This window comes from Empidonax traillii, unplaced genomic scaffold (assembly GCF_003031625.1).
Source record: "Empidonax traillii isolate 1590-97213 ecotype Southwest subspecies unplaced genomic scaffold, ASM303162v1 scaffold163:size1593379, whole genome shotgun sequence".
In the NCBI taxonomy this organism is placed as follows: Eukaryota; Metazoa; Chordata; class Aves; order Passeriformes; family Tyrannidae; genus Empidonax; species Empidonax traillii.
This window is the reverse complement of record NW_020955356.1, coordinates 1,548,873-1,575,176: the sequence shown is the minus strand read 5'-3', so window position 1 is coordinate 1,575,176 and position 26,304 is coordinate 1,548,873. Positions and strand designations below refer to the sequence as shown.

Below are 26,304 nucleotides of genomic sequence, written 5' to 3'. Positions count from 1 at the left end.
AAGGACATACTAAAGGTTAAAATCAATTCAAACATCACTAGAAAGTCTTAAAAGAATGTGTCACAAATGCAATAGTCACTAGAATACTGTGGGTGATGGAGGGGAAAAAAGTTAAAGCTCCCAGAATGAATACAAGAAACGTAAAGATAAAGAAATGCTTCCTAATGCCCAGTCCAAACCTTCCCTGGCACAGCTTTGAGCCATTGCCATGTGTCCTATCAACAGATCCCAGGGAGAAGGCATCAGCACCTTCCTCTCCACTTACGCTCTCAGGGAGCTGCAGAGAGGGACCAGGTTGATCTTCAGCCTCGGTCTCTCCAAAGCAGACAAGCCTAGAGCCCTCAGCTGCTCCTCACAGGACACACCTGCCAGCCCTTCCACCAGCTTTGTTGCGTTCCTCTTGGAGCATTCCAGGACCTTAACACCCTTCTGATAAAAGGGCTCAGAACTGCACCCAGTACTCCTTGTGAGGCCACACCAACGCTGAGCACAGTGGGATGTTCCCCTCCCTCTGACTGGCTGGTGATGCCGTGTTTGATGCTCCCCAGGATGTGGTTTGCCCCCTGGGCCGCCCAGGCACACACTGCTGACTCACACCGAGCTGCTGCCCACCAGCACTCCAGGGCCCGCTCTACAGGCCACTCTCCAGCCACTCCTCTCCTCATTTATACCTGTGCCTGGTGTTACTCTGTCCCACTTGTAGGATCCAAAATTTGGGTTTGTTAAATTTCATTAGTCATTGCCCAAAGGAGTGTTAATTGCTGCAGTTCACATATTCAATAATGGGGACTCTATTTAGCAACAAATAATCATAAAAATAAACAATAAAAGATAATTCTTTGACTAAACAGTCAAAGGTTAATGACTTTTTTTTTTTTTTTTGGTAGCAGTGATAATGCATCTGTATTGACATACTGATCTGCACTGAGGTATTCCATGTACCTAGGACCGATGTTAATTTTTTAGCCATCAAGATAGCTAATAAAAGCAAGACTTGGTTATTTATCTACTTAAAACTGGTTTCTGAGACGTATAGTCCATTATACTCAATCCTTGACATGCATGTTCTCTGTGCATCAGATAAAACCTAGAACTACCCTAACCATCCCTGAATTAATTTATAAATACAATACAATGTAGAAAATAAATGAACAACATATAGAAACAACTTTTGAGATTATTACTGAAAGGAATTAACCACTTCTTTTTTGAATGCTTATCATATGAATATATTCTTGATGACTCACAGATATTAAGTTAATATTAAGAAGGATGTACTCATAATCTGTTTATACTCTAAAATCACGCTAGGCACATAAGATCACATTTTTCTATCAGGAGACAGTTTGTTGAGAATGTACAGACATATAGCAGCTAGCTTCTTTGCATACTCCTGAAATGGTTATGTTTCTCAGAAATCCTGGCCAAATGATTTGACATATAATGTAATGAACAAATGGTAAATGGTAGGAGTTGTGGTCTACTTAGACAGGAAAAAAATAATCCAACAAATAAGGAATTATTTTGACACTTTCTGAGTCAAAATAGATGACTCCTCTTTTCATCTGTTTGCTAACTATGCATAGTGTCTTAGACTTTGAAAAAAAAATTGCTTGTAGATTACAGTATTTGCAAAGATGGTTTGTAGCCTATAGCACATAAAAAGTACCAGAATTCTAGGCAACCTAAATACATGTAAACAAAGCAAGTACTTCATTATATAGGAATATAAAGTCTTTTTTTCCTGAAAATTTAGGATACCTAAAGGTGTCTGCAGGACTGAAGAACAGCTCTGGATCCCACATGACTGTTTAGACTGAAAAAATATATGGACATTTTCATATTGTCAAAATCACCAAACTAATCCACGCTTTGGATGCTTAAGTCTAGGAATGTAGTTCTCAAAACCCTATTCAGCAATTTCCTAATCCCAAAGTTGCCTAAAATCTTCACATGCCTAAAATTTTCATATTTAAACCTCCCTATGTGCCTCAAATTCTGACACTGAACAAAGCTAAGAGCATTTTAGTCTTGACATGGCTGCATAACTCAGTAGTTACTTCATTCCTTCATCTACAAACTGGACACTTTTCTGTTTCAGTAGATAAGCACACATTTAAGGGTAACATTTAAGCACACACAAGCTGCTTACAATGAATTCTACTAAATATACCTGGGTAGATCCATCCATCAGGTACTTTATGACAGTTCCTTGATTAGTGATGACTCTTGACACCTCTTGTTCTGTTTGCCTCGCCACAGGTGTATAAAGCTCATAGTTTTTTACCTTTTGGGGATAACTCTGTCTAACCAGAATTTCCAGAGTAAGTTGCTTGGTCTGTTCTCTTTCAGTGTCCTTGTGCTCTATTTCACCTTCTGAAATCTCATGCTCCTTCTCTCCACCTTCCATAATCTCTTCCTCCTTTACTTCATCTGCTTTTTCCTCACTTTCCTTTACCACCTCCTCCTCTGCATCATCTGCTTTGTCCTCACTTTCCTTTACCACCTCTTCCTCTACTTCAGCAGTAGTGGCTTCACCTTTCAAATCTGAAAACAAACTCTGAATTATTTAATACTGCATAGCACACATTCAAACAGGGCTTAACACCCAGCATCATGGTGTCTACAGAAGGTATGAGACTCCAGGTGAGTAACACTAACTAACCCTCCTTGGCTTACTCAGTAATCCACAGACTCCAAATTTAGAGAAAAATTCAAAAACTACTCAGAAATGCTACATCCTTCTGTGAAGGTGGCTGTCTTTCCAAATGAAAACAAGGGAAATTAAAGATGGATTTATTATGGATGCTGAACTTTTGCAAGACTCACATTAGCTGAAAGGAATTTCCTAACTGTCATAAAGGTGAAAAAATGTTACTGAGTTTCACCAAGTTTGAATTTGTATAGAAACCCAAGTTATATATTTTGTCTACTTAAAAAAGTAAGTTTTTTAGCTTAAATTGTGGCAGTGTGTTGAATATACCAGTAGGCATAATTATGGTAGTTGTGTCAAGAGACTACATGTATGTGTTTGTAATTCCTCTGTTCACCTCAATTATTCAGCATTTCATCTTATGCTCCTTGCCAAGCCGTGTATATTTGAAAACCTTCTGTATGTTCTTTATTTCATGCCAGATTAATCAGAGCACATAATTATCTTCCCATTATCACTCAAGATTCCTCAATATGTATGCACCTATTAATTGCATTAGCTAGTTTTTCTTTAGTATTCTAATACACATGCATATTCAACTGATTATCCATCATGACTTGCAAGGGCATTTTAGGGTTACTGCTTTCCTGCCTTCAATCTTTTACGTCCAACATCTTGCAATTCTAGATTTTATATTTGTTTGAAAACTCTCCACATTATTTATGTTGCAAATGCTATTAAATAGACATTATGACAGACTTAGCATGGTAAAAAAATCATAGTTACATCTAAATCCATTAATGAACACATACTTTTCTTCTATAGTTTTAACTTCTTTTAAATTCCTTACTTTGCAGAGGCTCAGAAAACTAACCTTCAAAACTTTCACCAAGGAAACTTAATACAAGTCCATTGGGACAGGAGACATTCAAACTCGGAAAAGCAAGAACATCTGACATCTCTTGTATTTGAGGAGCTGGTTCTTCTATTTCTGTCTACAGAATGAAAAATGAATTTGTTTTATTCCACATTTAAAAATAATAAAGAAAAAAAATAGACCACAGATTTTACTTGTAACAATATATTGTTTAAAAAATGTGCTGTCTACCTCTCATTTACCATTCTGAGAGCTGATTGACTCCAAAGTGGAAACATTAGGTTATTTTATTTGATTATGCTATCTTCTTTCATTCACCTTGAAGAAAAACTCTTCCTAACTTGATTAATTTTAATGAGTCATTTTGCTATCTTGTGCATAGCATCAAGATGGGATGACAATAAATGGAAAATGTGAAGCAGAAGAGTGTGAAATAATTATTGAAGTTGCATATCAGTTATTTTACCCATAATCATTAAAGGAGCACAAAAGGTTAGTAGAGCTGTATTTCCAGTCTGCTGCAAACACAGCACTTACTCAAGAAGGGGACAGGAAGAAATGTTTGGCAGTCAAAATGTGTAATTCTCTTTGCACTGCTCTGCAGCGGAAACTCTTCTGATGACTAGAAAAGATGAGGCTGACCTAAGGAATGTCTGAAGGCCATGAAACATTTGTGAAAAAATACAACAACAGATTCTTAAATGTCATCCCCTCAAAAACGTGTGTGACAATGGACTACACTATGCCAGTAGTCATGGGATGAAAACAGCTTTGGATTGCAGACAGAGGTAACAGAGAGAATTTGTCCTGGTATTACCCCATAGAGTTGCTTTTTAGGAATATAACAAAAGGGGGAAAATGGCAGATATTTTTCCATGTGTTTTTCAGCATAAAGGATGCCATACATTTGTGGTTACTTTACATAATATTACTGGGCAATAAAGGCTACTCTCAGTACCCTAAGTAACCCAGGATCCTGAGGTAGAAGTCACAGAATAGGACACAAGTAACCCTCAGTTGTCATGTACTTCTCCTTAATGGTAAAAAACCCAGAAAACTTCTAACATAACCTATTTTAAAAACTTCCAGGGTTGGAGCTTTCCTGGTAAACTGTTCCAGTGCTTTACCTTGATTAACCTTACTGGCATTTTCCTCCTGGTTAATCTGAATCAATATTACAGAAAACTAGTTTACTTCAGATTATTTCTGCTGACTGTACAGGCTACCATAAGAGATGATGGTGTCCTTTTAGCTCTTTACAGAAGAAGATTATTCTGTCTCTCAACTCTAGATCAAACAAAACCAAACCAAGTCTTTTAAGCTTTTCCCACTGGTCAAGTTCTCTAGACCTCTAATCCTCATGCTTTCCTTAAAACTCTCAGTGTGGCCCATATTTTTCTTGCAGTGTAGTATTCTGTAACTGGACACAATAGTTCACCTGAGACCCTACCAGACCTGACTGGAAAATAACTTCACATATTTATCAGGCTATACTACCCTTTATTCACCTCAGTGTGGTCTTTGCCCTTCTCACAGGAAGATGGCATTGTTGACTTATGTATAGCTTGTGATCCAGAGTAACTCTCAGACCTTTCTCTATACAACTGTGCAGTGGGGTTTCTGTGGCTGGGATTTGGTAGAGGCGGGGGGCTACAGGAGTGGCTTCTGTTAGAAGCTGCTAGAAGCTTCCCCTGTCCTGTGGAACCAATGCCAGCTGGCTCCAGGACAGACTTCCTGCCACTGGCCACGGCCAAGTCAATCAGGAGTAATAGTAACACCTCTGTGATGACGTATTTAAGAACAGAAGGTTGTGGCACAGAAAGAATTCCAGCCAGGAAAGAGAGGAGTGAGAATATGTGAACAACAATGCAGACACCTAGGTCAGTGCAGAAGGAGGGGCAGGAGGTGCTCCAGGCATTGGAGCAGCCCATGGTGCTGCCCATAGTGGGGCAGCTGTGCCCCTGCAGCCCATGGAGGGACATTGGGGTGCAGAGAGCCCCCTGCAGCCCATGGAGGAGCCCATGCTGGAGCAGGTGGATGCATGAAGGAGGCTCTGACCCCGTGGGAGGCTCAAGATGGAGCAGGGTCCTGCCAGAGATCTGCAGCCTATGGAGAGGGAAGCCCACGCTGGAGCAGGTTTTCCCCGTGTAGGACTTGTGGCCCCTGTGGGGACCCACGTCGGTACAGCTCATTTGTGAAGGACTGCACCCCATGGAGGAGTGACCCACGGGACAGCAGTTTGGGAAGAACTCCTGCCTATGGGATAGACTCACACCAGAGGGGTGCATCAAGGACTGTCTCCCATGGGAAGCACCCCACGGGAGCAGGGGAAGGACTCCTCTCCCTGAGCAGTGGCAGAAACAACAACTGACCATAACCTCCATTCCTGTCCCCCTGCACCGCTGAGGGGGAGGAGGGAAAACATGGAAGGAAGGAGGGGTGGAGGGAAGGTGTTTTTAAGATTGTTTTATTTCTCACTCTTTGGCTCTTATCCTGTTAGTAATACATTTAAATAATATCCCCACTTTGAGTTTGTTTTGCCAGTGAAGGTAATCAGTAAGTGACCTCTCCCAGCTGTTATCTCAACTCATGAATCCTTAGCTGTTTTTTTTTTCTCTCCTCTGTTCAGTTGCAGAGGGAGAGTGAGAGAGTGGCTTTAGTGAGTCACCTGGCATCTGGCCAGGGTCAACTCACTACAAACTGACAGAACTGTTATCCATTCTGTAAATACATGTTCATTATTTATATGCAATTGTAGAACCTACCTCTTTGATTCTTATTGAATTATACCATATTTTATAGACTGTGTCTATGTGAATTTATCAAGTCTGTTTTGGATTCTAATCCTATTCTCCAAAATACTTGCAGACTCACAGATAGGCGCTGTATGCACTAACATGGGTACTCTTTATCTGAAGGAATTCTAAAACAAGCAGTTAAAGGCCTTTTGGCTTAGAAGTCCTCCAGACAGATGTTTAACAATAGGACTATTTGTTTCTATAGGTTTCACTTGTGCCACACAACTACTGGATGTTAAACTGAGTGCTGGCAACTCCCTACGCCACTTCCCATGCTCATGCTCTTTAAATAACTAGCTAGACTTTGGAAATTAAGTAAGAAGCACTTTTTGTGGATATTCACAGAATCCATGTTGAAACAAGAGGTACAGCATTACTTTATCCTCTAGATATTAGATACTATTTCACAACAGAAGTTCAGAATCTGCTTTTAAAATGTCATTCATCCTTTCCAAAACCTGCATTGTAACAGAAGTACTCCAGTTACAGGCAAAAGTAACTTCGTCAAATTGCTGGTCCCTGGCTTTTGAGTGGCTGCAAAGACCAAATTCCAGACCAAGATTTTGCAAAACTTTCTCCACTAATTTACTGTTTGGTTAGACTTTCCCACACAGGTTTTGGAAAGCACAGAGAAATTCTGCTTGGTTAAACTAAAAATTCAGCAGTTCTTATGACTGAGATATTAATAATCATAGGGTTGGGGGTGGAAGGGACCTTAAAGACTATCACATTCCAACCTCCCTGCCATGTGTCCCAACCAACCTTCCAGGGCAGGGACACATTCCACTAGACCAGGTTGCTCAAAGCCCCATCCAACCTTGCCCTGATTAATTCCAGGGATGAGGCATCAAGAGCTTCCCTGGGCAACCTGTTCCAGTGTCTCACCAACTCCCTCGGTCTGTCTTTGCAGGAGAGGTGCTCCAGCCTTCTGATCATCTGCAGTGTAAGAGCTGTAACTGTAAAGCCAAAATTGACAATAGTATGTGGATCATGGAAGACAAGCTGCTTTACAGCATGCAGCCATAAAGGCTAGTTTCATTAACAGCTGCCAGTATGTACATCTGAGAACAACAAAGAGTAAAAGGTACCCTTAGAAGCACTGCAAATTGTCAGGAATTTGAAAAAACACAGCTCAAAGCCCTCTGAGGAGAATATACATTTCTTTTATGTAAGTTCATGTCTTTGAATTTTTCTTTGTTTCTTTTAATTGGATAATTCTCTCACCTTTACTTCTTCTTGCTGTACCAGGTCATCAGGTGATGAAAGCTCTATTTTGCTACGGTTTGCTTTTGTAGAAGGCTGAGGTTTTCCTGATTTTTGTTTGTCGGACTTATCTTTTTTTCCCAAAGCTGGTGGAATGGGAGACACTGGTGTTGGGATTATGGTCGGAATGTGAACAGAAGGGATGTCCAGAATTCTTGCTAAGGCAGGACCTGTTTCATCATCTAAGGAAGGGAAAAGCAATTTTTTAAATGCAATTGAGTTTCATAAATGTATATGGCCACATTTTTATTTTTTAAAAAGATTTTGTACACTAAATTTTACGTTAGAAATAATAACCTCAATGGGGGAGTTCATTATTTCAGATAGAGGGATTGAATATACAAAACTGTTTAGAAAATCTTTCCTTAGACTGACAATTTATTAGCCGAAAAGACATCTTGAAACTATTGTTTCCCACAAGTTGTCACTTTGTCATCACCTCAAAAATAAAAAAATGCAAGTTTAAGAATACTCATTTACATCCAGAACACTTAGATGGAGACGTTCTGAGTCTAGTGTCTAGTAAATGATCGCTGCTGTTATGTTTTATCGTGGGCTGATCAAGCACTGACTGACTCCAGCAACCTTGCACTATATAGGTCTATTTTGCTATAATTATTCAGAAAGATTCTGATGATCTAAACTTGGTAAGACTCCTGCAATTCTTAAAGGCCAAGCATTAGAACAGCCTGCTAACCATGTCAACGGGAAGTAATCATGTCGCCTTTCAAAATAGTTTCTTGAAAATAAAATTAATATCAAGTTAGATTTTCTGTAAAACATTTTTGTTTCCACCAAGTGACACTTCTCTTTAATGTTCCCTTCATGTTCACTTTCAGATAACACTACTTCCCATAGCATTAAATTTAGGAACAAAAGTTGTTATAGGCTCTTGATCTCTTAAGAAATTTCACCAACTTTACTCTGGTTGCCCTGAAAAATGAGAAGATGGTATCTGAGGGTAACAGTAAAAAGAGTGCATTGTCAAGACAGAAAGTGTCTTTAGAAATCTTGAGAGAGATGGTAATTCCAGAGGACTGTCTGATTAAGGAAGGTTTCCTTCCTTTCGCATGCACATTCAGATTTCTAGCACTTGGAATTGTGCTCTTTTAATTTTGCTGAGGCACAAAGAACAAGTGCAGAGCTTCTACAGTACCCAGAATTGAAAGCCCTGCAAGTGCTCAAGTGGTACCAGACTGACAAAGAGAGGAGGAGCTTATTTCTAACTGGAATGTAAGGTGGTCTGAAGCTAAATTTAAGTATTGCAGAAGAAAACAAAGAATAATTCAGAACTTAAAGAAATACATTTAACCAAGAAATAAAAAAGATGCAAAAAGCTGGCAAAACAGCTTGAGGCCTTCCGTCACCTTAGCTAGGAGGAAGATGAAACTTTTGCACCCAATTCAACCAACCAGTGGGGAGAAACTACAGAATTCACAGTATACCATTCTGCATTGGCGATGGATAGCATATGAGAATCATCTAAGAACGCTTCTGGTCAGAATTATTCTCAGCACTTACGATACAAAGACCCACGGAAACTTGGCATAAGCAAGTGATCTTAGAAAAACTTCAAGCAATCAAAGAATGCCAGTTAGCAGTGCTATAAAGCTCAACATGGCAAGGATTATTCTACTGTAGAATAGGATGATTATGGCAGATATGAAAATGCCTAAACATAACAGCTGACATATAGGTGTTTAATTAGACATGTCTCTCTTTTATGTCAAAATCCAAGATTTGCAGTCCACTACATTGTGAATATTCTCTTGGTCCAAGTTTGAAATGTCTTTTTTTAGTACTTAATTTGTAAAATATATTTAAATAATTAAAACTGAGTGTACGGTTGAATGGTTTGCCACAGTCCACACAAAGATGCATTCAATTAAATGTTTTCATATTTTAGGGGCTGAAAAATCCTGGGATTATTTTCTGATCAGAGGAGGGTTTCACTTTTATCCATATGATGGTTTCAGTGGCCTTTCAAATGTAATGGAAACAAAAAGCTCTTGGTAAAAGCAGACACTATTTTCACTGTGGTTTTCTGAAGCAATTGCTTCCAGTTGCTGAATGTGTTTATTGAAAGGCTGAGAGAAATCCCTCATTATGTCTGCACAACTGCAACCTAAAGTCCAACTCTTAAAGTAAAATGGAAGTTCCATAATCACCTATATAAGTTTACAAAAATATTATTTCTTGGAAAACCAAGAAGACTCCTCAGCAAATCACATTTTCTTTGGCTCAAATTAATTGGCTGATTTTGCTGGGCTACTTAATAACAATACTTGCAAGTTTCTCCTTGCACTGCTCTGTTTTCACAGTGAGCAAAAAAGCATGGAAACCTCCTTCCATTTTGAAAACAGAATCACAGAATATTCTTGACAATGTAATCTTGAGCCTTGTTGAAAATTCCCAGCATGTAGTAACAGCTGCTCAAAAAGGCAGAATTGCATACAACAAATTATTTCGTTAAGGAGTGCACGAGGGAAAAAAAAATCCCCCTAAAGTTCTCAAATATCGTCTTTTATTTGCTTACTTTACCTGCTGTCTTCCCTGTAGGTCCATAATAGCTTAGGGACAGCTGGATTCCATTTTCCAAGGTGGCTGAAAAAGATCCAAACTTGCTCACAGCTTTCTTCTGATTTTTCATTTTTCCTTTAATTAAAAAAAAATTAATATTAAAGATAGCAACGTATATCAGAACCACCTGACCCGTGAACCAATGGCTGGTGTGAACAGTGGAACCTCAATGTGGATGACCAACCTGTAAAACAGACTAATTAGAACAGGGAAAACTATCATTCCATTCATAGGGTAGTATACAATAGTCATTTTTGTACAACATACCTGTGGTTTTTTTTAATCTAGAAATAGCATTCTAATTAACCAGATGCATAAAAACAATTTAAAAGTAACAACTAGTGAAAAGTCATACTGAACTTAAGCAGTGAAAGAACTTTGGTTTAGAGTTATTGATCCTTATTTCTTGGCTAACAAGAATGCTCAACTGCTCATTTCTATCACGTGGCCTATGAAAAACTAATAGAAGTTACTGTCTCGCACATACTGTCACAGGGACAGGACCTGGAATTCAGTGATCCATGTGGGTCCCTTCAAACTCAGGACATTCAATGATTCTATGACTGTAATTTGAGGATAAAGTAAAAGAAAGAACAAGAGTTGAGAAATTAGATCCAAAGACATATCCGGCATTTGTAAAAGCGGATCAGGAGACAAGCTCACTTAGAGGTGCAGACCATGATGTCATTTGATGAGTATGACATTCATGAAAACCACACAAACTATGCAAGAACATCTCCCAGACACTGGATCCTACCTTGCCTCTAGTTCAACTCCTTCTGCCTTAAAGAAACGTTCTGTTGGTAAGAAGAAAACCTTGGGATTTCCCATATGGAGCAGAGCTTCTGAAAACTGTGACAGGTAGCAGAGAATACTACAAAGAAGGTTAGAGTAGGCACCTAACACCTGGCATCTCCCAATTCCATCAACAGGACAAACATCCTGAGACCTTGTATGCTCCTATTTGTTTTCTGTCTTTGCAATGCTCACTGGTGAACACTCCCTGCGGATGCAGTTTTGGCATTTTGACTGCACTGAAAGCTTCTGTTGTACCATTCAGCCACTGCCAAGTATCAGCGTGGACTGATTCTTCTCTTCCTCACTGCCTTTCTATGAGGTGCTCCTGTTTACACACGAGGAAAGCCTCTCACTCGTGCCAAGTGAATACAACTTGCCTCAGTTACTTGCAGAGTGGTGATTACCAATACCCTTTGGCAGACTCCAGAATGACACAGGTCAGCTTTCAGAAGGGCAGACAAAAAGTTGCATCTGCAGAAGGGATGAAAATTTTCTTTTCGGACAACCTACAGTTACATCACTGGTGCCAGCTGAAGCCAAGGGGAGGAGCAAGAACAGGATGTTTTCTGACACTGATGAAGATTAAAAGAAGTAATACGTCTACTAAAAGTTATACTTTTTCAATACTCTTCAGTTTGGTGACAGCAATTCCATAATGCTTTTGGCAAACATACACACAAACTATTACAGACTGACTTGCTTGAAATGCTCTCAGCCGGGTTCAGAAAGGATTTGGATTCAATGCTTTCTGAGTGCCAACCAACAGCAGAAGTTACTGGACTGCAGAGAGATCTGTTTTCACAGCAAGGTCTTGAGGAGGCCCTAATGTCATGGTCATCTGACCTACGAAAGGAGGTCCAGTTCAAAAGGGGAAATCTTCCCTTTCTAGGGCAGACATTTACTTTAGTCACAATGAACATGACTCAGTTCGCATCTTCTCAGACCTTCCCCAGCCACATTAAGATCTGAATGAGTCTTTCACCAAAGAAGAAAATTACTTTCTAAAAGAATAGTGACTCTTCATTGATTTCCTTTCTTTGGAAAATAAACTGGTTTGCACATGTTAACCTTCACTGTGCTTCTACATCTTGCTAAAGTCTCTCTACACAGTACTTAAGTCAGCCAACTGAATTTTTATGGAACGTTGATTTGTCTTACTTTCTGCCATTAGTAAGAATTTATTTTCTGTTAGTTGATAATTTTTGCATCAAATTACTAAATATGTCAAATTGTTAATTTTTTTATATCCATGATGTCAATCCACTAACCTGATCTAATTTTCTCTTCTTCATTAATTTCTTGCACTTCAGCTTCTTCCAAGTTTTTCTTGGGATCTGTGATATGAATGAAGAAATTGTGGTTGTCTTTTATCACTTTCACCTTTACCAAAGTTGGACCTGTAAAGCAATGGAATACTATTATTGCTCTCACCAGGCTTCAGAACTTACTGGCACCCAAATAAAGCCTGCACCTGCAACTGTAAAGAACACTAAAAAAGAAAATTGCTCAGAACCAGACCAAATCACTTAATAGAAGACCAAGATGACAAAATTAAGGTTTTCTGAGTTTGGACTAAATATTAAAAAAATTCCTGACAATTAGATCTTAGAGGCTGCAGAAAGATCTGCTTTTTAGATTTATTGCATTTGACTAAAAAAATAATTTGAACATTCTTGAGTTATCATGCATTGGTTTCCATTGAACAGATAAATATGAACTGATTTTTCTTAATTTCTTGTTTTCTGGAACTTTATCTATCAACTGCTAACATACTACAGGAAAACATAAAGATTAATAGTGATGGAGGTTAATGAAATTTCTTTAACTGAATTTCTACTACTGAGACATAAAAAAGCATTTATGGATTAAGAAACTATGCCATCAGTTAGCATTGAGTCAAAGCAAAGCATGAAGAATTAAAGAATCACCTTTTACAAACTCTATCTTCTCTACTTGAATCTGTCCTCCATCGGATGGGAAAAGATATTGATTGGTTCCCGATATCTGAATTACATCCTCCCCTGTATTGTAGCCATGAAACTGGAAAAACAAGTTTTAGATTATCTGTAAATGAGAAAGGCAGAACCCATGAAAGAAGTAAATGCAGGACGGATCATCAGGATCACACTTTTCTGCTCAGCATTTTTTTGCTTAGATGTTTAACTAATGTAACAACAACTTTAGCAAATATCTAGCATGCTATTCTCATATCCAAATAACTTCTCAGTTATTAATGGAAGTAACTTGTTATACATGAGAGCAGAATCTGTTCCTTCAGTATCATGGAGCTGTCATGGAAACTGAAGAGTAGCAAGTAGACTGGTGGATTAACATACAGTGTGAGAGAAAGAAAAATTCCGGTCAAGTAGAAAGAGACAAAGTACAGCAGCATGGGATCACATAAAGGACAGGTAATGAAAAAATTCAGCTTTCCACTCTCTAGATTTCAAAATTCAGACACTGTATATCTAGCTATATTGCTATGCCTTCCGAAGTGCCACAAGTCAGCAAAAATTATGTGAGGGTACTCAAATAAGTTCAGATGGCAATGTCATCTGAGTTCAAAGTCTGTCCTTAAACAAATTTAAGACTAAAATATATCAATCTATGCAAGTTTTGGATGCAAGACTTAGACTATGCAAATATGAGGTGGTGCAAACTGCCTTAAAACTGTTTGGACAAAACTACTGATGAGTTCCCTCTGTTAATGTAACAGATGATTAGATTGTATTATGGCACTTCAAGAACATGAATTTTGAAAGATGAAATGGAAGAAACAGTAAACTCCTTTTACTTGATCTCCAGTGTGGACAGTCAAAATTTCAAGTAGGTCTAGCAGTCCCCCAATACAGGACATGGGACAAGTTCTTATGCTTCCCTTTCCTATCCCCACAAACCCCACATTTGTAGGCAAGAATGATTCTAAAAACATATTTTACACGGGCACAAAAACACAATCAACTTATGTTTGTAATCATGTCATATACATAAAAAAAGGTAAATAATCTTAAACATCAAAAATAATGGAATTAAACAAAACACAGTTAGGCCTAATTTTCCCTGAACTTGAATTTCAGAATAGACGATAGCTTTGCTGTAATATTGACTCTCTTTACAAATAGCTAACATTTTTCTAATTTGGCACAATAATACAAGTCCTTACCTTATAAACTTTCTCAGAACATGATTCTGGAATGCTGTGATCCTCCTCAAGTTCAGAGGCTTTTGTTGGCTCGTTCATAGACTTCTCTTTGGAATCTTTACACTCTCCATCTATTATCTCCTGCCCTTTATTTTTATTTTCCAATTGTTCTGTCTTTCCTTTTGTTTCTTCCTTAAGTTTTTCTTCCTCTCGTAATCGGTCCTGCTCCTTCTTCCAAGCCTACATTCAACGTCAGGAATTAAAAAGAACTGTGGTTCTCTTTGGCACTTCGTATGTGCATGCTGAAAAGAGCACAAGCAAACAACCTCAAGGGAAACAATGTTCTAAGTCACTCTAAGACATGTTTTCCAAACATGTCTAAAGTTTTACAATATTATGTGCTATGTTTTGCATAAAATTACTGACTCATTCAACCTATAAGAGCAGTCGTTGTTGACTACAGGAGATGAATCAGATGATTATTTGTATCTTACACAATTAGTCATAAAAGAATGACTTTGCTGTACCCTTGTCCACAATGTTTATCACCAAATCACAATGCATCTCTGGTATTAGTTTATTCCCAAAATGCCACTGTGAGGTAAAATGATTTTATTCTTTTACAGAAAGAAAAATGAGGTATGTATGCCAAAATTATCAACTTGTATTAGAAAGACATCTGAGATTTTCTGGAGTAGTTTGGGCTTTGTGTCACTTTATAGTCTAAGCACATCAAAGCACAACCATTTCTGTGGAAGAAATGGCAAGCATTTAGAGTTACAAGTTAGAGATTAGCCTAATTTGAGCCATGCCAGTTCAAGATGAGTAGCCAGGAATTGGTTAATGCCATTTCATATCTACATTCCAGTATTTAAGTGGACAACATTATACTCTGTAAAAAAGATGAGACATGCTATATCTGTGAGGAGCCAAAAAAAGAGGGAGTACAACATCAATAAAGACAGATTTGTGCAGATTAATGGATAATGCCAGTGCTAAGACTTAAAAAAAAAGTGTACTTAACTCCTATCTCAGCCAGAAACTTACTGTGTGAACCTGGGCACGTCAGTTAATCTGTACTGCATGGTTATGAACTAGATCTAAAACATGGGATTCTCTGTCGTAAGGGAATTCTGAGGTACCATATCTACATTCCCTAATTTCAAAGAGGTGTAGACAGTGAAAGTGGGAGTGGGGTACATACGTACTTCCATGAACCTGGATTTATCTTTTCATACCTTTCCAATCTGAAAACTTAAATTAATAGTAGGATATTATTCATAACTCTTATTTCCAGTATTGCAATTATGAATTGCTTTTGGAATGTCAGGTCTGACTCCAAACAGTCTTCCCTTAAGAAAATAACATAGCTCACAATGAATAAGGAATAAAGAAAACAACATATACAAAAAATAGCCAAGAGCAGAAAAACTGAGAGAACTCAGTCAAGCCTATGTAAGAACAAAGACTTACCTTCATAAGAAAGCAGTGCTATTTAGTCCATTTCAGAAACATAAATATTTTTGCCTCACCTTTAAAGAATCTTCTCTGATAATGGGACTTTCTCCATTGTTCGATTGAGACTCTCTTACACTCTCAGGTCCTGATGTTTTGCCTTCGAAAAATGGAAGGGGAAATAAGTGAGGTTATAAATATATGAAAATGGAATAATTTTTTAAAATGGGAAAATAAAAATAAAAGATGTGCAAGTAAATAAAAGTGCAGATTTCAAAATAGTTATAGTATACAACTACAATAAAGAAAATGTTAAATATTTTTAGAAATAAAACATAAAGTCTATTTGGGTAAGAAGAAACTTACCTGACAACTAATATTACTTGATAGTCATAACTGAGGACCAAATATGCTAAACAGTATATCAACATACTTAAAGACTGACTTTCTGCTTCTTGCTGTTGAAGGTTTTGCTCTTGCAACAAGTTTGCATGTTTGTTTTCTAACTGAGCCAGTACAAGCTCAATACCAGAGTCATAGACATTAGAACCTTTAAAGATAAAAAGCAAATAAATGCTGTCTGAACCTTCAAACCTTCACTAAAGAAAAAACATAACCCTTGTTCACTATGATGGCTTTATAGCATCTATTACTTATGGAAAGGGTATTTTGTAGAAGTGTAGTTTTATAGTATGCTTGGATACCCAGTATTTACCTCCTCAGAAAGATAAAGTCATCTATCAGAAACTTACTTTGCATTATAAAGTAGAAATTGCAGTGTGGGTTACAGCAGTGTCAGCGAAATTGAAAACACCTAAAGACACTGCTGCCCATCTGCATGTCCCAGCCAGAGGTGATTATCTTCTTTCAGCAAGTGAGCTACTCTGTGAATTATATTGGTCATGAGGCACCATATGGGCAAGATTCAATCTAGCTCCTGTGACAGCTAGATACCTACAAATTATGATTTAGAAGTCAAAACTGTCCTTTCAGTTTCCAAACTATAATCAGAGGTGTTAACTGGGTTGAGGAGTAATGTTCTATTTTTGTAAATGTTAACTGCTAGTACTGGAAGTTTTCTAAGTGCATTCTCAGAAAAGGTAAACAAAGCAAAGGTTAAACATCAACAAATAATTGTTAATACCATTTAGATACACAAATGAACAAATTTGAAAAAAATTCTTTTTTGTTAATAGGGGTTTTTCAGATTTTGCTATCTGCTGAACAGTTACTGTATGAATTGCTTTCAATTCTCACTACCCAAAATGTTGCCTGTAATTCAAGTTTGCACTGCAGTCTAATCAATTCCAGTTTCCAGTTTTAGCTCTTAGCCCACAGCTTCTGACTTCCAGCTTTTATCCTGCCCTTTAAAAAAGAATTTTCCTGAACCATGTTGCCAACTTTAACTACTGCTCATCTCTTCATATGTTCAGTGATCTCAACAGATTCATATTTGTATGTAACCCTTAAAGTAATTTCATTAGATAAACACAGCTATTGTAAATGTAAATTGATACTAGAGATGCCAGTTTTCAGAACATAGAATGATGCAGAACATATAAATATGTGCATTTAATTAATTCCAAAACATATTTATGCCTTTATAAATGTCAAAACAAGGTCATCCTATGAAAAAATATATGCAATTGTGCTCTGAATAGAATTTAAAGTGAAAAATTAATTTTCTAGAATAAAAAGATACCCACTTTTGGCTTTCTTAATAAAGCCAGGTTTTTTGTCAGCAGGTGCAGACAGTTCAAAAGGGCTGTCTACCATGGCTTTTTCCAAATTAAAAGACTGTTTCCTTACCCATCTTCTCTTCTTGGTATTTAGCTTCTTCCTCTTTCACCCAGTCTTCAATTGAGTTAGCCACCAGCTCAAGATAATTCCTGAAAGGCAGAATATCCCTCTATTTAACATAATAAAGTTTTCACTAATATGATTTCAGGTCAAATAAGACCTCTTGGCTTCTCAGTTTCTTATACAAGTAGGAGAGAAGGCTCTCTCTCTTGAGAGAAGGCTGGTGTTTGATAGGGTTTCTCTCCATTTTTATAGAAAATGGTACTTTTCTCTGACTGGTATTTGCTTAATATATGTTATATTTGGAATTTTTGGTTATGCTTTCTGCAAAGAGATATTAGCAACTTGTCTTCCAAAGAATACCTGCTCCTAAAGAAAAATCCAGGAAATCACAAAACATAAAGACAGTTTCAGAAAGGTTCAGACTCATTCTCCTCACTGTTTTGCCACCAGAATAATTATTTTCTTAGTTGCCCTTGATTGATATTATCTTTTAGAATAGCCTTCATTTCTTTGTTCAGAAATGAAGGTGTCATTGTACTTAATTCCTAGCTCTTCTTTACTGATGTGACAAGACAGGTGTTTGGAAATTGTCATCCAAATCCAGATTAGAGAATAGGTGCATCATAACTTGACATAAATTAAGAATATTCAAAACGAACAATTAAGTTGAAGTGAGAACTGAATGATTCAGAGTTTGCAGCTGGTATCTGCAGTTACATGGCCTCATCTTTCAAAGGTATCTGAAATGACTGCTAAGTTAGTTCATTGTGAAAAATTGCTTTCAAGGTAGGAGGAAGCCTGGAAATCTTACATGCAGTTGCCACTCAACTCTCATTTGGAGGGTTATCACAATTCTTTAAAGTAAAATTCTTCATATGTGCAAAATTAAAATGGGGATTTTGAAGAATGCATCACATTCATTTGTTGCGTCTTCATGATACTTTGCATTTATAAGTCTGAGATTATTCACTTGTATTCAAAAGTTCTGTACGAAGTACAGGTTTTGGTTATGAACATGTAGACAACACAATCGATTCTTGACCTCATGACCATTTTAAAGTTCTTGTTACATCATTACATATGTACAAGAGATTAATATGTAGGTCATATATGCAGACTGGAGACAAATACAGTTCTTGTACAGCTTCAAGATACGAGTCTCTCCCAGCTGCTGCGGTGTAGCTGGAGCCTACTTTGGGAAACTTGCATGGAGAAACTGTTGATCATATATATCATACTCAGTAGGGACAAGGTTACTCTGCTCGTATCTGAAGAAATACGTACAAGCCATAAAAACCTATGGTGTTGAAAACAAAAGGCAAAACTAGTCTGGAACATAGAGCAGCCAGTACTGGAATAACTGGAAGATGAATATACGTTATAAATAAAAAAGAGATTATTCATGTGGAAAATATTTTAGAGCAATGAAACAGTCATTCAAAGTCTAAAATACACATTCTATTAATATGTATTCTGATGCCCTTACTGCCAATATCTGACTCAGAACCATTTCTCAGAAAGGATTATTCTTTTCCAGTAACTTGCATAATGTGTTTACTATGAAAGAGTAAATAAATGTCATTAACTTTGCACAAAAATTAGTTTTGATGATGCCTGAATTCACTTGGCTTCCTGATACAGTGGCCACTTATCCTAACCAGAGTTAAAATGTTTTATATACACACACTTATCACTGCAGGTGCACATGTCCATGCCTTTGCATTCCCCTAGTCAGTAGCATCCACTGAATTTCACATGCAGCCTCCTGCTGCCTACCCTTTAAACAGTATAAATTCTGAATTTTTGGATGTTCTATGTGAACCACAGGACCTGATATCCATAAAGAAGAAGGGTCTCCAGGAGCAAAAGCTGCTGCAGCGTAACAAATTTAATTTCCCCCTTGCATGAGAATTTCCTGTAACAGGACTCACTGTAATCATAATGAAACTATTCTGTGGCTTTGTAATTAACTGATTAGCAGGTAACAGAAGTCTGTTCCAGACAGCAACTATGAAATGACCCTACAAGGTTGGCCTCTGGTCTATAAGATGTCACAATAAAGAAGCAAAAAGTAAACACAGATAGAGAACTCCTATCAGAGAGACTGTCTAGCACAGCATCTGTTATGCATTTGTAACTCTCCTGTGGTGAAACTGACTTTTAAATAAATTAGAATGATAGTAATTTCAATAAATTAAAACCCAATAAATTGATACTAAACTCACCAGGAGTCAGTTGATTCATACAATGGTAAAAATCAGTAACCACTTAATTAATAAGTGGGATTTGTGCCACTTTCTGGCAACTCAGCAGGATCTGGAAGCTAATTGCAGGCAACAGCTTGAAGCACTCCAGGTATTTAAAGACTGTCTTCCACAGAAGTGTTATGTTGCTTGGAAACATACACTAGCAATTATTTATGATACTTTGTCTGGAAATGTGAAATTACCTTCAGCAAAAAGATTGAATAAGTTCTGAAAACGTGCTGGTTATTTCGCAGAGAATTGGCAAGTATTGATGCCACATAACAGAAGCGAAAGAGGGCCTACAGCTCCTCAAAGATTCTAAGTAGCTTACACAGCACTGATGTGGAATATTTCTATGAAACAACAGCAAAGCCAAACCTTCTTATTAGCTTTCATGTCAGCTTCTTTATGAACTCCTTGCTGCTCTGAAACAGAACGTGATCAATGCCACTGGACAAAGATGTTTCTGTCCCAAGCAGAAACAATCTTTAATGTCTAAGCCTTGTTTCCAGTGGATGTGGAAGGGTAAGAAGGAGGAAACATACAGCTACTGTATTATAATGCATCTACCAGAGAACACGCTTCATTCCTTCTTTGGACGCAAAATTAGCAACTTCTTTTTTGCAGGTATCAAGAACTCCTTGCATTTCTTAGTTGGCCTTGAACTATTTCAATGTCCTTTCAAAGAGGACCAAACAATTTGCTCTACAACTCTGCAAATGAATAGCTTTTGTTTCAGGGAGAAATACTTCCAGAGGAAGTCTGGTACATCCCTATCTGCTTCTACGGACAACACAACAACAATATGCTGTTGGGACGAAGAATTATTCAGTGTATGCAAACACCAAGTAACATGTCAGATATACTAGGGTATGTGACCCGATCTCTGATGTTTGTTCCAAAAGTCTGTGGGTCACCTGTGGGTCCCATGTCATATGTGTCAGCCCTGTCCAGACAACTCAAATACACCAGGCAGCTAAACTGGCACTAGCTGTTTATATTTAAGAAACTTGAATTAGGCATTTAAAGTCCAGTGCTATACAAACAGGAGTAAGAATAGCTGGCAGAATAAAAAGCTCTGGGTTTAAACAGACTTTTGTGAAACAGACTTTAAAGACCACTTGGCACTCTGCTTGGGTCTATCTGAATGCAATACACAGCTTCGCTTGAACACACCATCTTTCACTTATGTTTTGGGAAGATTTCAGCTGTTACATACATGTAAAAAACCTGACCAGACATTTGGTGGATCTGCCCAACAAACTCAAAAGAGCCAGCATTTTCTCCGTGGACCTTTGAATTTCTGCTGATAAATCTCTTCTGGCTCTGGTCGCAATCACTGCTAATCACAACAGCCCCTTTCCATGGCAGATAATTTAAGCCTGGAAAGCTATGATGGACTCACACAGAGTTGCTTGACTTAGAACAAAGATCTAAAATAGAATACAAAATATGTCTTCAGGAAGGCACAGTTTGCCTATTTAGTATTCAATCTTGTTCAGATATATAGGTCCCAACAAAAGTTTCCATTAAAAATTCCCATATTCTGATAAATGAGGCACTACACTTAGAAAGGGATGCCTGCAGACAAATAGGGGGTAGATGTTTTCCACTGGATAATTTGCTTGAAATTCTATTTGATAAATTCAAGTAATCCATAGAGCACCAAAGTTAAAGATAGCTCAGCTGTCCCTCCATGGCATTTTAACTTCTTTACATACCAGTACATGGACACTTTTTCTACTTTCAGTCAATTATTTGGAATAGCAGTTGGATCTACACCATCATTTATACCACTTCTTCAGTGTAAAAATGAATTCCAAAACAAATAGGTCCACTGACAAAAGCTCTAATAGTGGACACACCAACCCTTTGCCCTCCTCTAACTGGTGTGCAGATTGTGACAAGGAATTAAGAAGAATGTGGTATTCTGTGAATAAAAAGCTCTAATATCAATAAAGTACTTCTAGTTTTCCCCTCAAAATTTTCCCACTGACAGTCACCCAGTTTATGCATATATAGTTGAAAACCCAGTAAGTATATACTTAGACAGAATTTTCTTTTTAACATCCTTCACCTGAAGCATAATTTTCTTGATGTGGTATCCCTAACATGACTTAGTGTGTATGTGTGAATTATTTATATTTTTATATTATGTGATAAGGAGCAACCAAATGCATTGTTCTCACTCAGGGAAGCTCAAGAGAATTCTTTTAACATAGCACTGTTTTAAAGCTACATGATTTGCTTTCTCATAAATGTGTTACATAGTGATATCTTTTAATTTCAAAGCTTTGCCCCAAGCATACCCATGCAGGCTTTTGTTGAAAATGACTGTGAATGAGACATGAAATATAAAATCAATTACCTGAATCCAACATTGGAGTGCAATGCAATATCCCAAGTCTCTTGGCACAGACGATATTGATTCATAGGATTGTGAAAAACCAATAACAGAGAGTTATCTTGGTTGTGATAGAAGGTATCAATACATCTATATTCTTGGGATGCTTTATGAAGAACCTGAAAAGGAAAGAAATAAAGGTATACCCTCCCTGCAGACAGTAGCATATGGACAGAGGCTACACAGCAAAGCTATTAGCAAAAGGTGCTACAAAACTTCACCCTCTTAAAAGGTGAACTCAAAGCATTTGGATTCCAGCAACCTGAATTCTTCAGGCAGGTGGAAATTGAAACTCCATTGCTATTTATGTTGAGACGAGACAGTCTCTACATCCCATCTTCTGAGACTGACCATGAATGAAAAAGTTCAGTTACACAAAACCCAAATAAATTAAAATATTGAATAAATATTTAAACAAGTTTAAATAATAAAATATTTAAACAAATAGTAAATAAAATCAGAACTATCATATACCAGGTAAAAAGAAAACAAGTTTATTTTTTTTTGTTATTTCAGTTGAGTCTACTTGGTATTCAGTTTGCTATAACTATGACCTACCCATCTCTGAGATTTACTGTCTTCTACATTATTCCACTCCATTCTGTAGTGGGCCCATAATTTTCAATATTTACATTGTCTGCAGGCTGAAACTATGACTTTATAGTCATAGCTAGAAGAAAGCCTTCTTTTAAGAAAACTATTATTTTTCAGAGCTATGCAGCTGAAGCTTCTAAAAGGATCTGTTCCATGATCTTTCCAGGCACAGAGGGGAGGCTGACAAGCCAGTAGTTCCCAGGGTCCTCCTTTCTACCCTTTTTAAAGATGAGTACAATAATAAACCTTTTTCCAGTCACCTGGGACTTTCTGACAGTTCAGGTAGTATTAGCTATTTATGTTGTATATGAAGGAATTTCCTAGGCACTGAAATGTATGACCAGTCTTTGCAATTGTGACAATAAAGTGGTGCTCAAAATTCCAAGAAGCATTTCCTTCACCCATGTATAGAATGTGTCAAACAAGAATTACAGTATACAAAGCTCAAGGCAACACAAGGAACTAATAATCCACTCCTCCTGAGAGGATGCCTACCAACTTAAGCCAATTACACTCAAACTCATTTTTCACATTTGTCATTCTCTGTTTCTGCAAGGTAAGCTTTAGTTTATACCTAGCAAGATTTCTATAAATATAGACACTTTTAGCCCTGAAAGGGTGAAGTAATATAACAACAAAATTTTCTATTTGCCCATAAAACATATACTGCAGAGGTATTTGCAAAGTATGTTTTCATATACACTGCACTAACGAGCCCCAAAACTGCCAGAGAGGATCACCCCTAACGGCAAGGTCATTTTGTTTCCATTGTACGTTTAGCTGAGAGACTTGCAATGAAATAGGATGTCTTAAGTTTGGCCAAACCAGGAAATAAAAACCCACTACAGACTAAATTTCACATAAAGAACTGAAAAGCAGCTAAAGAACAATGGGTTTCAGTAAAAATGAAAAAGAGACAAAACTGAATCAGTTCTCTAGCAAGAAAATACCCTGAACTCCACCACTAATTCTTTGTATAGGTGACTATATGTATAAGATTGTCAGTTCACAGATACCTGAAGAAGAATATGTGGTTGAAAATGCTCATCAAAACTCCAGTCTGTCAAGCAACGCTGCTGTATCTTTTTTATTTCTTCTAAGTAATTTTCCGGACTCACCTCAAAATACACCAAATCAAATTAATGTATATCAACATTTCAGTGTCAATTGTATTAAATTAACTTTAATCTTGTTGGCTTAAAAGACAGTATCACACGTTGCATCACAGTTAACTGCATAATGCTGCATATGTGCAGACCCGTATGGCACTACTTAATAAAAAATACAATTACTCCCAAGGGTTTCTAGTCTCAGATTTTTTTATGACAAACATAATCTAAATACTTTTATTATTAGCTTATATGTTTCTGAGTTCTGTAAGCAATTATAAGTATTTAAACATCTCCTGTGATGTCATTTTAAAATTGCTATGTTTATGCAGGGATGTATGGCAGACAGGTGATTCTGAAGACGCCAAACTACACAGTTTACTAGTCTGACCCAGTTTGACACTTTCTTTTAAACTTCCATGTTTGTACTTGACCCCTGGTATTCAGTGAGACCAGCACAGAATTATTATTAGCAGTTTCACTGATACCCATCACCTTGGAATTCAAAGAAAGTGATTTCACAGTGCTTAGAAGTTATGGTACTATTTGCCAGACATCACATCATTAACATCTGCATGCAGCACTGCAAAGGAATCCCCAGGAACATGTCCTGACATTGAACAGTATCTTCTGTTGCCTCATGTAAAGCCTAGTTGAATCTATTCCTCACACTTGCCATATCAGAAACAGGAAGATCTAAGTCTTTGTTCAAAAGAGGATCAGCCAGACCATCTCTTCCATCTTTGCCATTTATTTCTGTATGCCCTGGAAAGTGAAAGCAGAATTTTAACAATTGTTCCAGATATTTCAGCCCTAAACACTAAGGTCAGAGTAATGCAATTTCTTTAGCCTCTCTGATGAGACTGACATAAAGATGAAACTTTCTTTTACGACACTAGTCCTATAAATACATGATCAGCTCTGCTACCCTTCTTTCCTAAAAGAGCACTTTAAAATCCAGGGACAAGAAGTCCCAGATAGTTAAATAAAATTAAAAAAAAAAAGAAGAAAAAGAAAAAAGAGAAAGAACACTTTATAAAACCCATTCGAATAATCCTCTTTGTCTGACCTATGCTGGCCTTTCATAGTCAAAACCATTAAAATATAGTCAGAGGTATCCTCCTGATTCACACACAAATAATCATTTTTCTGAGCACTTTAACAAGCAGTTCTTTGCACAGATGATGTTAAAATAGAAGGCAAAATCAATTATTTTGATATGTTCACACATTTTTTAAAAATACAAATTTCAAATTTTAAATTACTCTGGTGTACAGAGTTTCATAAGCTACTGACTGAATATTAGTTCTCTTGAGAATCTGACCAGTCATTCCACTGTTACAATGAGCATCTGATATGAACAGGATCACATGGGGACTTTAACTTCTATATTCTCCTAATTTTTAAAAAATAATTTCCTTTTAATAGAATTCTTTATGTCCTGAGTTAGGGCAGAGAAAATTCACATGTACAAGAAAAGTACTCTTTCTGGGAGAAAACACACCATAAAGCACTTGTTCCTAAGTGCCTTATAAACAGCTCAGCTTCCAGATATATATCTTTAGGCCCTGCTTCTCTTGGAAATTACACCTCTTTACTGACTGCCTTTAGAAGACTGAAGAGACCTGAAAGCAAATGTTTTATCTTCCTGGTATTTGCTTTTATGCTGCAGAAGTGCTGAAACATTGTTAGGCTTGTAACTGCTATATTTAATATTGTGACTACTGTAAATGTAAAATAAACTAACACCCTAAAATATCGCCAACATTTAAAAGAGAGGCGGATATGCAGGATTCCTTTTTTTCTGCTCCAACCTTCTAGGGAAAAGATCCCATCTAAGCTGGTTGCTTAGACACCTCTATTAGGCATGCATGGGTAACATCACAAGCATCTGGATTTGGGGTCTTGAGCACAGGGAAGACATGGATCCATTGAAATGGGTCCAGAGGAGGGCCAGTGAAGGTGATTAGAGGGACAGAGAACCTCTCCTGTGAAGACAGGCTTAGAAAGTTCAGCCTGGGGAAGAGAAGGGTCCAGGGAGACCTTATTGCAGTCTTGGGAGAGACTTTTTGATAGGGCCTGTAGTAATAGGATAAGGAGTAATGGTTTTAAAGTGGGATAGATCCATAAGGAAGAATTTTCTTATATTGTGGGTGGTGAAACACTGGAAAAGGTTACCAGTGAAGGCAGTGGATGCTCCATTCCTGGAAACACTGAAGGTCAGATTGGACTCTGAGCAACCTGATCTGCTAGGAAATGTCCCTGCTCATTGCACAGGGGTTGGAATAGATGACCTCTGGAGGTCCCTTTCAACATAAATGATTATTCTAGGATCTATGATTCTATGATCACGTACTTAAAGGTGTAATTGCTTAAATTTCTACTTTTCTTCCATCTCCCCAAAAATAATCACTTGTTTTTAATGTTGCTTTTTGGTCAACACTTCTCCTTTAACCAGGCCAACAACTTCTCATTATGTTAGAAACTGCAGGAGAAAATGTAGAACTTTAGAAAATTCACTCTGTATCGTCTACAACCATTAATGTTGTAGTACAAAACATCTTTTGTCCTTATTCTAGTAT

The 26,304-nt window shown here is 37.4% G+C and overlaps 1 protein-coding gene across 2 annotated transcripts in view; it reads right to left on the bottom strand.

The window, feature by feature from the left end:
* The window catches only part of SPAG17 (sperm associated antigen 17), an 85,867-nt gene that overhangs the window by 18,071 nt on the left and 41,492 nt on the right, over positions 1-26,304 (bottom strand). For both annotated transcript variants that reach the window (XM_027885265.1, XM_027885266.1), the window contains exons 15-26: positions 24,399-24,487; positions 23,630-23,731; positions 21,984-22,138; positions 17,376-17,455; positions 15,644-15,726; positions 14,133-14,351; positions 12,898-13,009; positions 12,238-12,366; positions 10,133-10,246; positions 7,553-7,773; positions 3,528-3,648; positions 2,174-2,547 (exon numbers count right to left, since the gene is read on the bottom strand). In XM_027885265.1, coding sequence (XP_027741066.1) covers positions 2,174-2,547; positions 3,528-3,648; positions 7,553-7,773; positions 10,133-10,246; positions 12,238-12,366; positions 12,898-13,009; positions 14,133-14,351; positions 15,644-15,726; positions 17,376-17,455; positions 21,984-22,138; positions 23,630-23,731; positions 24,399-24,487 — 1,799 coding nt within the window. The remainder of the gene's footprint in view (positions 1-2,173; positions 2,548-3,527; positions 3,649-7,552; positions 7,774-10,132; positions 10,247-12,237; positions 12,367-12,897; positions 13,010-14,132; positions 14,352-15,643; positions 15,727-17,375; positions 17,456-21,983; positions 22,139-23,629; positions 23,732-24,398; positions 24,488-26,304) is intronic.